Source organism: Tribolium madens, unplaced genomic scaffold (assembly GCF_015345945.1).
Source record: "Tribolium madens isolate multiple individuals breed KSU strain unplaced genomic scaffold, Tmad_KSU_1.1 Scaffold_2;HRSCAF=44;Tcas5.2_LGX, whole genome shotgun sequence".
In the NCBI taxonomy this organism is placed as follows: domain Eukaryota; kingdom Metazoa; phylum Arthropoda; class Insecta; order Coleoptera; family Tenebrionidae; genus Tribolium; species Tribolium madens.
Window position 1 is genome coordinate 2,976,751 of NW_025400995.1, and position 13,351 is coordinate 2,990,101.

The 13,351-nt window shown below is 36.5% G+C and overlaps 1 protein-coding gene across 1 annotated transcript in view; it reads left to right on the plus strand.

The window, feature by feature from the left end:
- The window catches only part of LOC123006170 (PDZ domain-containing RING finger protein 4), a 33,916-nt gene extending 20,565 nt beyond the window's left edge, over positions 1-13,351 (plus strand). The window contains exons 2-7 of the mRNA XM_044400445.1: positions 9,266-9,493; positions 11,228-11,494; positions 11,640-12,286; positions 12,334-12,691; positions 12,750-12,941; positions 12,991-13,351. Of these exons, the coding sequence (XP_044256380.1) occupies positions 9,266-9,493; positions 11,228-11,494; positions 11,640-12,286; positions 12,334-12,691; positions 12,750-12,941; positions 12,991-13,317 (2,019 nt within the window). The 3' untranslated portion in view covers positions 13,318-13,351. The remainder of the gene's footprint in view (positions 1-9,265; positions 9,494-11,227; positions 11,495-11,639; positions 12,287-12,333; positions 12,692-12,749; positions 12,942-12,990) is intronic.

The following is a 13,351-nucleotide window of genomic DNA, read 5'->3' on the forward strand; positions in this document are numbered from 1 at the left end:
TGATTAACGAAGTCGTTTCGTCTTCTTTTAATATAAAAAGCCCTTGGAAGCCGAACGAAAACTGATGACTTTATTCTATTGAGACATAAAAATGGTCGAGCTTTGATGGAAAATCCATCAATCAAATTGTTTTTGTGACTCTGCAAGCGCACTCTTGCATTTTTGCAACGTACAGAATATATGGTTTGACGTCCACATCGAATGGACGAGATTCTTGCGGAACTAGATCGTCTCGTCAATAACTATTGTCAGCGGCTTCCAACCATGAAACGAAAGAGCCAGCGGGTTGCAATTAGATTCATTCACTACGATTGCACGTATTTAATCAAGATACTGAGTTCGTCAACGGTCGCTATCACTTAAACCTTCCGGATCTGTTATCTTTCCAGGCTGCCCACCCTCAAAGACTTTTTGTCGCACCGACTTCTATTATTACATTTGCTCCACCACTAGCTTGCTTTTCTTATCTAGTTGATAATTACGCGTCGCTTTGCCGCCAAAATCTCCGAAGACGACACGACACGATTTTTTTCAACACCAATCGATGTGTGACCACTTTCTATTACTACAAATGTCACTCGCAAATGGACTCTTGTTACGCACCATAAATTTTACATAAATTGCATTCTTGTCACTAACACCGTTTAAATAGCCCCATTTGAGTCACTTACCCGTAAACGATTCCTTGAATAAGCGTTGATGCTACATTAAATTGGCACAAAACGAATAGAACATCTAAATCGACACAAATCGAAATCTAATCACTCTGTGAACCAGATTATCACTTTGCATCCAACCGAGCAACAATTATATTACTTACACATACGATAAAAATAATTCTCTCACATCAGGAAGACTTTTTTGATTTTGGATTTAATGGACTTAAACTTTTTAGTTTTTATAGCCCTGTAGCGCCATTCTGATTCTTAATTTTTTATTTCTAGAAAGATGTTCACAGAGGGTGGCAGATTTGCGTCTTGCGGAGGTTTTAATTAAAGGCGGTCCAAGTTAGAGTTATGTTTTAAAAATGCTTAGAGTGGCACGTGTAATTAGACGTTGCTTGTCGGTGTATTTTAAAGGGGTAAAATGTATGTGTTTATTGAGTTAAAGGGGTTAATCCGTCATCGTGTTCGTCGTAGTATATAAAGCCGTGTAGGATTTGTTTTGGGTCTATCGCACGTGTCGGTGATTTAAAACCAATTTTCTGGAATATCTGCAATCAATGAAAGAAAGTGGTCAAACCATGAGTGATTTACTGGGGAGAAAGTTGTCGTTTCTTAGGGTCGCTGGATGTTAGTAAATAAATGGAAACGATTTAGTCTCATAAAGTTTTTGTAAAGTTGGGAAGTTTGAAAATGCCAAGACATATATAGTGATTTAGGGGCTGTGTTTATAGATTTGGTAGCACAAACAAATTCGAATTAATGAGAAACTCATCAATTTGATGTTTTGCAAAGTGGGAATGGATTTTCAATGAATGAAAAAGTGCAGTTTTTTGTCATTGTTATCCTTGTAATTAATTTTAATTAAAATTCATTGCCTTATGCCGTGATTGGGAATACAGATTTAGGGCATGAATGGAATGAATTGCGATTCGCAGTTTCATTTCACATGACTTACATTCTTGTAATTAGGGGTATTTAGCAGGATTTTACTAACTTCCCTATATTGAATACAGACTTTTATTGCCATAAATAAAATTTTACAGCTGCGTCGACGTTATAAAAGTAAATAAAACTTTAGCAAGGTGGTTTGACAGAAGCACACTTAAATTTTTAATATGTGAGGAGGCGAGAAAATCTGAATACGCATTCGACTACTGTCATTTATAGAACCAACATTCACCGTGATGTAAATTAATTTGTGTTATTTACTTGAGAATATTGCTTCCGTGTCGTAACACACATCAAAACATAACGTTTTGGCACCAAACGTAATTGCCTAATGAGCGATGAACCCTCCCTTATTACAGGAGAATACTTGAGAAACGTTATATGCCTCACTAAACCTGTCATTCTTTTAATTAATAAAATAACCTTAATGTAGTGGCTGGTGCATAAATTTCACTTATCTGCGATCTAAGCCCTCGTTAGTTTGCTTTTCCGGAAATTGTCTCAAAATGCAACATTAAGGAACTACTTAGGATATTAAATAGGGATTTAAAGGGAATTTTCTCTAAGTATGTCGTTACCGATGTCTTTAGGGTTCCAAATCTTATTTTATTTAGTTTTTTTTAATCAGTCCCTTATGGTTACAATCAAACAGCATTTTCCAAAATACAATCGATACAGTCGAAAGAAAAAAAGTTAAATCAATTTCTAGCTGCCTTCTTTTTTTCCCTAAACCCCTATTCATTCAATGCTTCAGGCAATTTCTTGTCTATTCTAGGGTTTTAACCCCGTAGATCTTTTCGTTTTGTGCTATATTATTCCGACTTTCTGGTTGTATAATCTGCATAATTAGAAAAAACTTTTCTCGTTTCTTTCTTTTTTCTTGCGAATCTGTTAACCCAAATCGTTTGTGCAACGATCAACGTCTATTTTAAGGTTGTGGTATGTATTTTAACATTCAATTAAAACGTGTACTTACAATGTGTCTTACTTGTGCTTGGAGAATTAATTACAAATTACAACTACGTAAAAAAATGAAAATGTAATGGTGACATCTTATTAAGAAAACAATCGATAGGACATATTCTGTAAGTAACAAGTCGACACTTATTAATTAGTTCAGTCGTGAATAAGAAGTCTAACATTTTCACGTTTGGGATAATTTAAAGTGATCATAAAAAATTAATGACTTGTGCGATGAAGAAATTTTGTGTATAAAATAATTAATATAGGCGGGATGTTCGCCAGGTTTGGGTATTTCGTCGAACATGATGGATGCGGATGCGCTGCCATCATTTGACAGTATTACGGGTAATAAGATTAAATGTTGTGTCAAGTTGATGGATAATTGAATGGCTGCGGGGGTAATTATTGCGATGTTTGGTAGCGGATTTATGGCAGGGTCGTGTCCAAAAATAAAGGTGGTACTAAAACCTAAATAAAAGGTTATTTTGTTGCGCGTTATGATTAATACATGAGCAATAGAGCCTGTCAAAATATGGTCCGTTAAATCTGTCCGCAAGTGTTGTGTGACAGCATCCCGTCTCGTTCTTGCTTGTACCTGTTAACAGTGAGAAAACAGAAATATAGGAGCGTGTAATTTAGTGTAACGTGTTCACATATAGCTGGAGTGCGTCTCGCGGGAGCACTGACGCATCTGAACATTCTGAACCTAGTCTAACAAAGGGATGACTGATGCCTTCTCTGAATTCACTCTGCATGCGTGTCGTGGCCACATTCTTGGTCGACGCGTTCGAGAAAGACGGATTCCAACTTACGGATCTAGTTAGAGTTCTGTGTTTGACAGATAAAATGCCGTCTAGAACTCACATATTGGATTTTACATTTAGATCCTAACTTCAAATGAAATATATTGTTTGTCGCAGTTCGAGTGTAAATGGTCTTTCCTCAATTCACTTACTTTACAAGTATCATAGTGAATCCAATTTACCATATAAGTCGAGCTTGCGACAGCGGCGCAGCTTTCACAGGGGTGGACGACATTAAAGCTCAATTATAGATCAATTTATCGATACATTACGAATTTAATATGCCGATACGGCACCTGGACATTACGAAATTGCCCCGACAAACTTAATTATATACAATTACCGGTCATAAACGTCACATTTTTTTTCTTAATACATACATTAATAATGCTATGACAAAGAATCCTTATAAAACAATAAACTTGTTATTATTTTATTATTATTAATGTCAAAGATTCGGTTAAACGCAATTTAAATACATATTATAAACTTAAAATGTTTTGCATGAATAATATATTTCTCATAAATTCTCATAAAAGTAGAAAAACAAGATATAAATTTCAGCAGCAAATGCATAATTTTTCCTGATTAAAGTTGTTTTAGCTAATACTGCTGACATTGATAAATCCTGAGTAAATCGAGTATAAAATATTACTAGCGGTTTTTTGTTTGTTGATTTGTTTTATTTATTATTGGTTTAAAAGATAATAATAAAATAATTGAAACTATGAGGATGAGGCAAGTTGTAGGAGAAGTAAGTTATACAAAATGGGGGTGAGAATGAAACGAGTCATTAGTAAAGTTTTTTTAATTATAAAATCAAACGGGAATGGTGGTAATAGTCTTACGAAATGTTTTTATTGATGTAAAATACTAAAGATGTAAAATATTAAGCATTGATGTCAGCAACATCGGAAAAACGCACGTTTGAATGAAGAACATGAAAAGGTGTACGAAGGTATACATTCGCAAAGACTGACACAGGAATGAATGTTGTCATTCGTTCTGTAAAGATAGAATGCAGTTTAAAGCGGAAAAAGTGCAAAAGGTGCGAGATATATCTCTAAGAGATTTAATGCCCTTTGTACCCACCAGAGTGTTCAATTAATATCTTTTAACTCCTCTTCTAGATTGCGTTTATATGCTAGCGTGCGCTTGCAATTCAAATAGTCATCTTGTTTTTCTATCTTCAGATGGATCTCTTTTGCTCTTCCACTGCGAATTGTCTCGAATTATTCCAAAGAAAAAGAGAAAATGAGGGACATATCCCTTTTAGAATTACTTTGTGTACTGAATTTCCAATTCTATTGCTCTCATTTGATGTTTGAAAACATAAATCCCATTCACAGGCAAATCTTTTCTTCTTAAGTATAGAAAAGTCGAGTAAAAAATTGCGCTTTTAACGAAATTCTGATCCAGACAGCTACATGTTTTTTAAAAAATTAGTCCGACATTAGCGGCGCCGTAAAACGCGTACATTCCCCAAGTACAATTCGCAGATTTTACGACTTGGCAAGGGTTGGCAAGTAATTTTCTTTATGAATTTCGGCTTGTCTCTCAGGAGCCGAACTAATTAATAATCGCTCGTAATAAATGTCTATAATTAAAAACGCAATGATACACCGCGCCAACTAAATTATTACTGTATCAATTTTGGTGTGTATAATTTGATCCTCATCGAGAATCCCCCTAGATGACCGCTTGTTGTAAATTAGGGGGCGAACAACCGACAACCTTTTCCACGTCAGTCTTGCTCAATGTTCTCCATTAATTCACGTATCCTCGTCAATATACTAGTGTGATACAGAGAGAAGCATTAATGCGATACAGAAGTTTAAGCCTCATTGCTAATGGATGCATGGTCATCCCTGCATGTTACCCGAGCCGGATATTGGACTTCATTTCATCGACAAAAGGTGTTAGACCACCTTGATTTATTGAATGGTTTCATTTCATCGACCCGCTTACGGCTTCCTGTGCGAAAAACATCTACTATGCTTTGACTATTGTGCCGATATTGACGATTTCGAGGATACAGGAGGGGTTTCAAGTCAGCTAAAGTGCAACTTTCATTGTCTCTCATTGCGTGACTCACTTCTATCAATTATGTTCAACGAGACAATTTTTAAAATTTCCCTGTTTCGGGTTGTTGTTGCAAAAAGGTGCCACAAGTGATGAGTAGGTGTTAAAATATTTCACGATTTTTTCAAAAGATGGAAGCGAGTACATTTGGTTACAGCATAAATCCGTCTTACCGCATAAATTAAAATATAAATCATGTCGAACAGATTTTATTTACTGTCTCCATTTGGTTTTGTTGCGTGTGAGCGAACGGTTAAAGCGCACGTGCTCTTCTGTATATAAACCCAGCAGTATGTAATGTACACTGCTATCATTAAGTCAGTTCATTGAAACACCGAGACAGCCGCCACTCAATTTGAAAATGTACATGCGCTACTCAATTAATCCGCCTTGAAAATATTCGAGGAGTTCTGTTATGTTGCGCACAGAGACTGAAAAATAAAATTCGAAAAACACCACTCCACTCGACCTCCTTTTAACAAAGCTTTTAACCTGTTAACTTACATAATTATACTAACACCTCGTACAAAACACAATTGTTCGTTCTCATTCTCATAGCTGTATTGTCTTCCCAACTGAACTGACTTTTAGACAATGGCTCTAAGTCAATTTGTCGCTGATCAAATGCGATCCTGATGCCCCGAGAGATGCAGTAGCGGTTCGTGGTCAGCACAATCAAATGCTAATTCAGATAGAACAATGAAAAACTTAATTATTTCATTTAAATGTAAATTCCGTTAATTATGGAGCTTTTATTGCCCAATTTTGGTCTATAATAGTGCGCTGTCTTGACAACAATGCACTTCGTGTCGTGTTGCACCATGGGCGCCGACTTTCAAGGTTTTCAAACGATATGAACAAATTAAAATTTGAATAAAATATTTATAAAAGCTGAGGGAGACAGTCAGTCAAAGTCTAGTCCTATAAGTTGTAACCAATAGCCAAAACCTTCTACATGTTACTACATATTAGGGCTATGAAAACACCCAATTCCTCAACATAATATCACAGACAGAAATCTGCTTTTTGTTAATTAACAAAGTGAAATGAGATAATAATTGTGATTTTTGGTATAAAAGATTATTTTTGTATCAAAGTAGTTTATTTTTCAAAATTTACTGATCGATGGACAGTTGCGGTTGCGGTTTCGTATAACTGCTCTAATTCGACTTAGAGTGATTTCAACTTTGTCTTAATTATGCAGCGACATAAAGACCTCGACTGCCTTGTAATCTAATAATTATTTCGACAAGTCTAGGATCTAGGATATGTAATTTGTTGGATGACAAAGTGTTTGGCGCTCGTTTCGCTCTAGTAATATTGTGTTTTTTGATAAGGTCACCTACGAGTGAAGCCATTTCGAATCTTGATTGTGTTTGCTCATTTGTTGCCCGGTTGACGAGTCGTCAATGGAGATTTAACGTTTAGATAAGTTGAGACAAAAACCGGTGGAATTCCCATTTGGAAGCATAGCCGTTCGCGTAATGGACTGTCACCACTCCTGAGGACAACGAATGAAAATTAATACCTGCTTGTGATGTCAGGTCTTCACGATCCGATTTAATGTAGCAGTGAAGCAGTGGAAAGTGGAAGTCATAACAATAGTAAATCGATAATGAGGCAATTGATAATTTTCAAGCCAAAGGACGATAATCTCGAAACAAAAAACTTAACAATTAATTAAGATTCTTTTAGTCTCGTAGGAGTGTATTTTTTGTTAGTGTGGGAGAAAGTTTTTCATGTGTAAAAATGTTTTTCGGCTGCCAGGAAGAAGTTGGAAGTTATACCAGAGCCTTGTGTCTTAATTGGACATAGAAATGAGTAAACCTTAACATAAACTCGTATACAATCAAATTTTGAACAATATGCGCACAAACTTAATTTAATTTCTTGTGGTATATTGTAATTCCTACATAATAAAGTGAGGAACAAAGACTATTAATTATCAGAAAGAGAATGGTTTCATGAGCGTCAAATTTAACTTTCGACGTTTACTTTCAACATCATAGAAAAACACAATAAGGAGAGAATGAGAATGATATTTCTGACACTGACCGAGGAATTGATATCCTATTTCAGCCAAGTTTCGCAGAGTTCTAGAGTCGGTTTATCAGCGTATATTGTTACGTGTTGATTCGGTCACTCTCGGTATTTTATAAGTTGATACATTTGAAATGACGGCGAGACCGTTGAAAAAGCACCATCTTCCAAACCAAATACGATTTTTATTTCGGTTGAATACGTACAACGATGAGATCGCAACTCATTTATAAAACTGATAACGTTGACATGGGGAATCGATACAAATCACGATTTCGAAGACCCTGGACCCCTTCTTTACTTCACTTACTCTGGACAGCCAATTTTGAATTACTCGACCACAACAGGTGAAGCGTATTTTTAGAACCTTTTTATATTTCTACGCTCTAATATTGATATCATGCATGGTCAAACATCGTACTTTAATATCCCTGGGCATATCACGGCCATTTCCGCCCGCTAACTCGTTTCAAAAATAATTTTCAAATATCATAGAGCAATTAGCTCACACATTAGTTCAACAACATCATTTACACTTTTTATTTACACTTTTTATCCAATTTACATGCAAAAAGAATCATTACGCACCCTCAGTCTACCGAAATCTTAAGATACTTTTATGCTTCTACCGGAGTTTAAATTATGACCGACACTTCTCTCTCTCTCTTTAGATTTTTATATAAATCTTTTCTTAATATTTTTGTATTGCTTATCCCTTTTCCAATCTCCAGACCTTCTGTTTTTTTTCCAATTTCCTATCATATTTTATATCCTTTTTTTTCTGTTGTAGCAACTAGAAATTGGATTTTTTATAGAGATATGCAATTTATTTTTAATCTATGAGATTTTATTTGTCTCTTCCATATTTGTTCGTGTGGGTAAACAAAAATGTTGAGTGTGATCCCTTGAAAAAATACCATCGCAATTAAATGTATTGTAAAAAATATCCCCCAAATGAGATTCAGCTAGGCGCTCAAATGAAACGGAAATAAAACTTGTTTATCGCGATCTCCAACAGCTAACTGACAGAGCAAAACAATGCAATTGTATTCAGTATCCTCGGCGAAAGTTTCGCTTTAGTTGAAAACAAAAGCTGGGAATTATGTGCGACAAATGATTTCTGATAATTTACGATTGGTTCAATTTACACATCGAAAATGGATTTACTAAAATTTCGAACACGGTTTCCGATCCGTTTTTTCAACGTGTGAAAACTAATCTCATTAAGCTCGCTTCTGGCATCTTGAGAAGAAATACAAAATAAACAAAACTCTGGCTTACGTTTTTATTTATGAAAACTTCCGAACAAGTTTTGCTATGCTGCTCGAAAGCTTCATTTAGTGATTCTCCTGATTTAATTACGTAATTACCAAGTTCATCATTTTGTTAAGTGTCTTTTCAGAGCAATTACCTACAGTTTAATTTCGTACCGAGAGAATGAAATTTAAGTTTTTTTCTCGAATTGAATAAAACAAAACAAATATGGTCGTGTATTAGACTGAAGCCAAATTAATTACTTTAGATGTCGGAAGCAATTTTTTGAATCCGATCGATTCTATCAGGTTTTTCTGCTCCCTCTAAGCAAGTGATGTTAAAGCAAAGACTACTCCATCTCCTCGGGGACGGAATAAGTGGAGATAACGTCAAGTAACGCAATAATAATCGCCGATTTGCTTTAACATTTCTTTTAAGCGAATGGTTAGTTACGATAAATAGCAGTTATGTAGGTTAAACAGTGAGTGAGAGTATTGTCTTTGGTTACAGGTCAATGGGACTGACGTAAGCAGCTTCCCACACGAAGATGCAGTTAGAGCATTTCTCACCGCACAAGAGCCTATTGTTGTTGAAGTTAAGAGAAGAATATCAGAGTCGCCACAAGAAAAACCTCCCACTTCTAAACTGATCTCAACAGGTTGCCAAACAGAACTTTCGGGATTGACATGGCTGGAAGATAACTCTTTGGATTGTTTGACACATGATATAGACTTGGAGGTGGGTGCGTTTTTGATCGTCACAACGAGTGAGGGCCGGTAGTTAGTGTTGGAACACATAATTATTTGAGTGTGTTGTAACGTAGGACGTAAACTTTATGTTGGATTTTATTACATTTAAAAGGTCATTCGTCTTAAGCTGTAACTAATTTCGTTTCTGTTTGTAAATAAAATGTCCATCTTCATCATAGTTGTTAACTTAATTGTGCTTATCTGAAACAAGTACTACGAAAATTGTTTCTAATAATTAGCTTTAATTATCAACGAACATGTCCCATGTCGTGTACATGTGCTAGGTGCGAAATATTCTAAATGCTTGATGATTTAATATTAACAAGAGTCAATTCCTGGTACTTTTTACGATTCTGTGATAATGCAGTAATAACAATACAGTTATTATTGCAGCGTAAATCGGAAATGGAGGAAGTGTGGGTGATTGAAACAACATTACAATTACTACAGTTTGATTAAACTGACATATTGAGTGACAAGAGATGAGTTTTGTTGTGATTATGACGTGAATAAATCTCAACACGTACGCGCCTGATGCACACAATCTGAAATGTAGCATGCAGACATCATGAATATCAACAGTCTGGACGCAGCCCTCGGGCCCTATGGGAAATCAAATGGTTCTAACATTGACATCGGATTGATACTGTGGCTGCCAGCGTCTTGTCACGTGCCTAATGTGTCGGGGCCATCAACTATTCAAAAGATGCCTACAAAATGCATCTCGATCATTTCTTTCACACCATTCCACAAATTCTATCAACTAACGCACGGAAACTAAATTACATCCCAGGCATCCCAAGAATCACAAGTATCTGTTTCAAAGAAACAAATTACAGGTGTGGAAATTGGAAATGATTCCACCCCAAGTTCTGATCGGATAAAAATGTMATCGAACTCACGAAAGCTTTTCCAGTCCCCATCACTGCAAACAAGGTGCCAACTTATTAACATTAACTGCACCTATAAATAAAAACGTTATGCGACATTTGGGAACTAAATTATGGTCACTGACGTGTGATTTGACTGCTCGTTGGAGGTGAAAAAAGATCCATTCATTCGACCCCTCATCTTAAGAAGGGATTTAATTTTGATCTTTCAACGGTTTTGATTATGGCCAAGGTTTTGGAGCCGCCTCTGAYGAATTATAGGAGGTGGAATGGAATAGCGGCCTGTTATATACCGCGAGTTAAGGTCAATTGAAAATACTGTAATTACGAATCGATTGAGTAATCAAATAAAGTTTCGTCGGTTTGATAAAAATTTTAATCCGGTCCTCATGTCGCATAATGAACCTAAGACGGGTGCTGTAAATCAAGAATAGCCATGTAATACGATAAATAAATCAGCATCAGCAACGCATTCAAGGCTCCCCAACTCAATCACTTTTATGGAAATTTTGCATTTCCAGACCGTCTTTTTTATTAAACGGGAATTGAACATAAGAAGTCCTCATTTAATTCGTCAAAAAACCTAGTCCCACGCATGAATGAAGGCGAGTTTTTTACAGTTTCTTGGTTTCTTCCTTCAATCTGGCTTACTTAAGGGAAAAGTGTCTTAAGGAAACAATCTCGAGAATTATCCCCTTTAAAGTTTTTTATAAATAAGCGCTTAAAGACTTTGCGTCGCTGACCCGAACGTAATTTCAATCATCTCATTGAGACGCTTTCTTTTCTAGTTCAATTTTTTGATATAATTTACATGTCTTATTTTCTTATTACAGGAAGTGACACTACGAAAATGTAGTAGCGACGAGAAGTTAGGTTTAACAGTTTGCTACAGCTCCGGTTCTGAAGCTGACACTTGCACGGAAGTGTATATTAGAGATATAGCGCCCCAAAGTGTTGCCGACAGGGATGGCAGATTACGACAAGGCGATCAAATTTTACAAGTCAATGGAAAAGACGTCGCTAATAAAGAAGAAACTGAATCCCTCTTCGCTGAAAATAGAAAAGCTGTCACATTATTGGTTAGCAGATGTTATAACAGGGTAAGTCCCGACTTCTCGTTTCATTTTCAAACTACTCCTTGAGCCATTTAGGAAAATTTGCAGACCCCATTATCGAACTCTCCCTATTTCCTTACCCCTGTAAATAGATGGCAGCATTAATATTCGAACAAACTTTATTTTCCAGAGCGAAGAATATCTAGATGCGGAACCAATCGACGCAATTTCACCAGGGGGCCGTAGTGCCGCTTACCAGAACAGTCTTATAGAACAATTAGTACAACAGCAAACAGAATCTCAGCATTCCCCTAGAAATGACACAGCTCCCAAAGTTCCTCCTCATTTTATACAAGACCGACTTAATCTCACCAATAGTTTAGTACGTTCGAAAATGGATTCAATAAATCATGAAATTTCCGAATTAGATCATCGCATGCAAAATATCCAATTAGTAAAAATCGACAAAAGAAAACCGCCACAGTTACCACACATCCCAGCACCTCAAGAATCCGACACTGAACACATATATGAAACAATCCCAGAGTCAGTAGATTCTGAAATGGAACCGATTTATTCTTGCCCGTACGAAGCCGACGACCAAAGTATGGTAGAACAATGGCTCAAATTGCAAGACCAAGGATGGAACCCGCAAAATAAAGATGCGACACCGAAAGATAACAAGAAACAAAGATGCAAGTCATCGAAAAGCAACAGCAGTGGTGAGGAACATGAAAATAGCTCCAGTGCTTATAACACGGGAGGATCTTGTAACAGTAATCCTTTAACTTTCGAGCTAGCCTGTAGTCAGGATTCGAAACAAAAGGATACATATAGGTATGGCCGAACATATTTGAAACTGAACTAAAAGTGGATTTTTACAGATCTACATTAATCCTGTGCCCCCCTGTGGAGAAGGAAGACACTACTAAGGAAAAAGACCAGACGGAAACGTGCGATGCTTGCAAACAACAAGCAACTTCCAAAAAGAAATCTAAGTCAACGTCAAAAACGAATAGTCCGTCTTCTCCCACGACTAGAATAGGAGTTGGAGCAACTCCAGCACATCTGCTCTCTGACACCATGTATACAAACGTAGCTAATTTGCAACAAACTATGCTTCTGCAGCAGCAACTGTTTAGACAAGCTTTAGTTCAAAATAATATTGACATAGTGTCGAAACCTACGACAAGCTTCACGTCGCCTAGCTTAAGTCAGTACCAGTTTGTCAGTAGCTCACAGGTATGTATATGCATTTCAAATCAGAGATTATTAGTTTCCAATTCCCTATTATTTTTAGACTTACACTACCCAACCCGAAACAGCCACTTTAGAAACTATGATGGAATGGAAAGTCAAGCGCAGACCTGACGGTACTAGGTACATTGCAAGGCGACCAGTTCGAAATAGGATACTTAAAAATAGAGCGATCAAAATATCGGAAGAAAGGGCAGGATTAACGACGGAAGACGACACTGTGTCGGAACTTAAAGTAAGCTTTTGCAGCTGTACGTTCTTTTGTTGATGACGTTTTATTACAGATTGGGCGGTACTGGACGAAAGAGGAACGTAAAAAACATTTAGAAAAGTCGAAGGAGAGGAAACAGAGGCAAGAGATATTGTTAGCGTCGAGGAACATCGAGGAAAACGGCGAATTAGTTATACATAAACCCATCGAAAAAGTTCATTCGTTTTCTTCGAAGAAAGCGGCAAACAATTTAGATAATACTGTGAAAAAACATAAAAGTAAAAGGGTCCATAAAGAAGGATATGATAATTTTCCAACAGTGCAAGAAATGATTGTGCACGGACCCAAAGTTCCCACTAGTGGCAAGATGATGGGTCTACTTTCTGTGACAACGGTTTAATTTAACTCGTTAATAAAGCTTGCTTTTATATCCA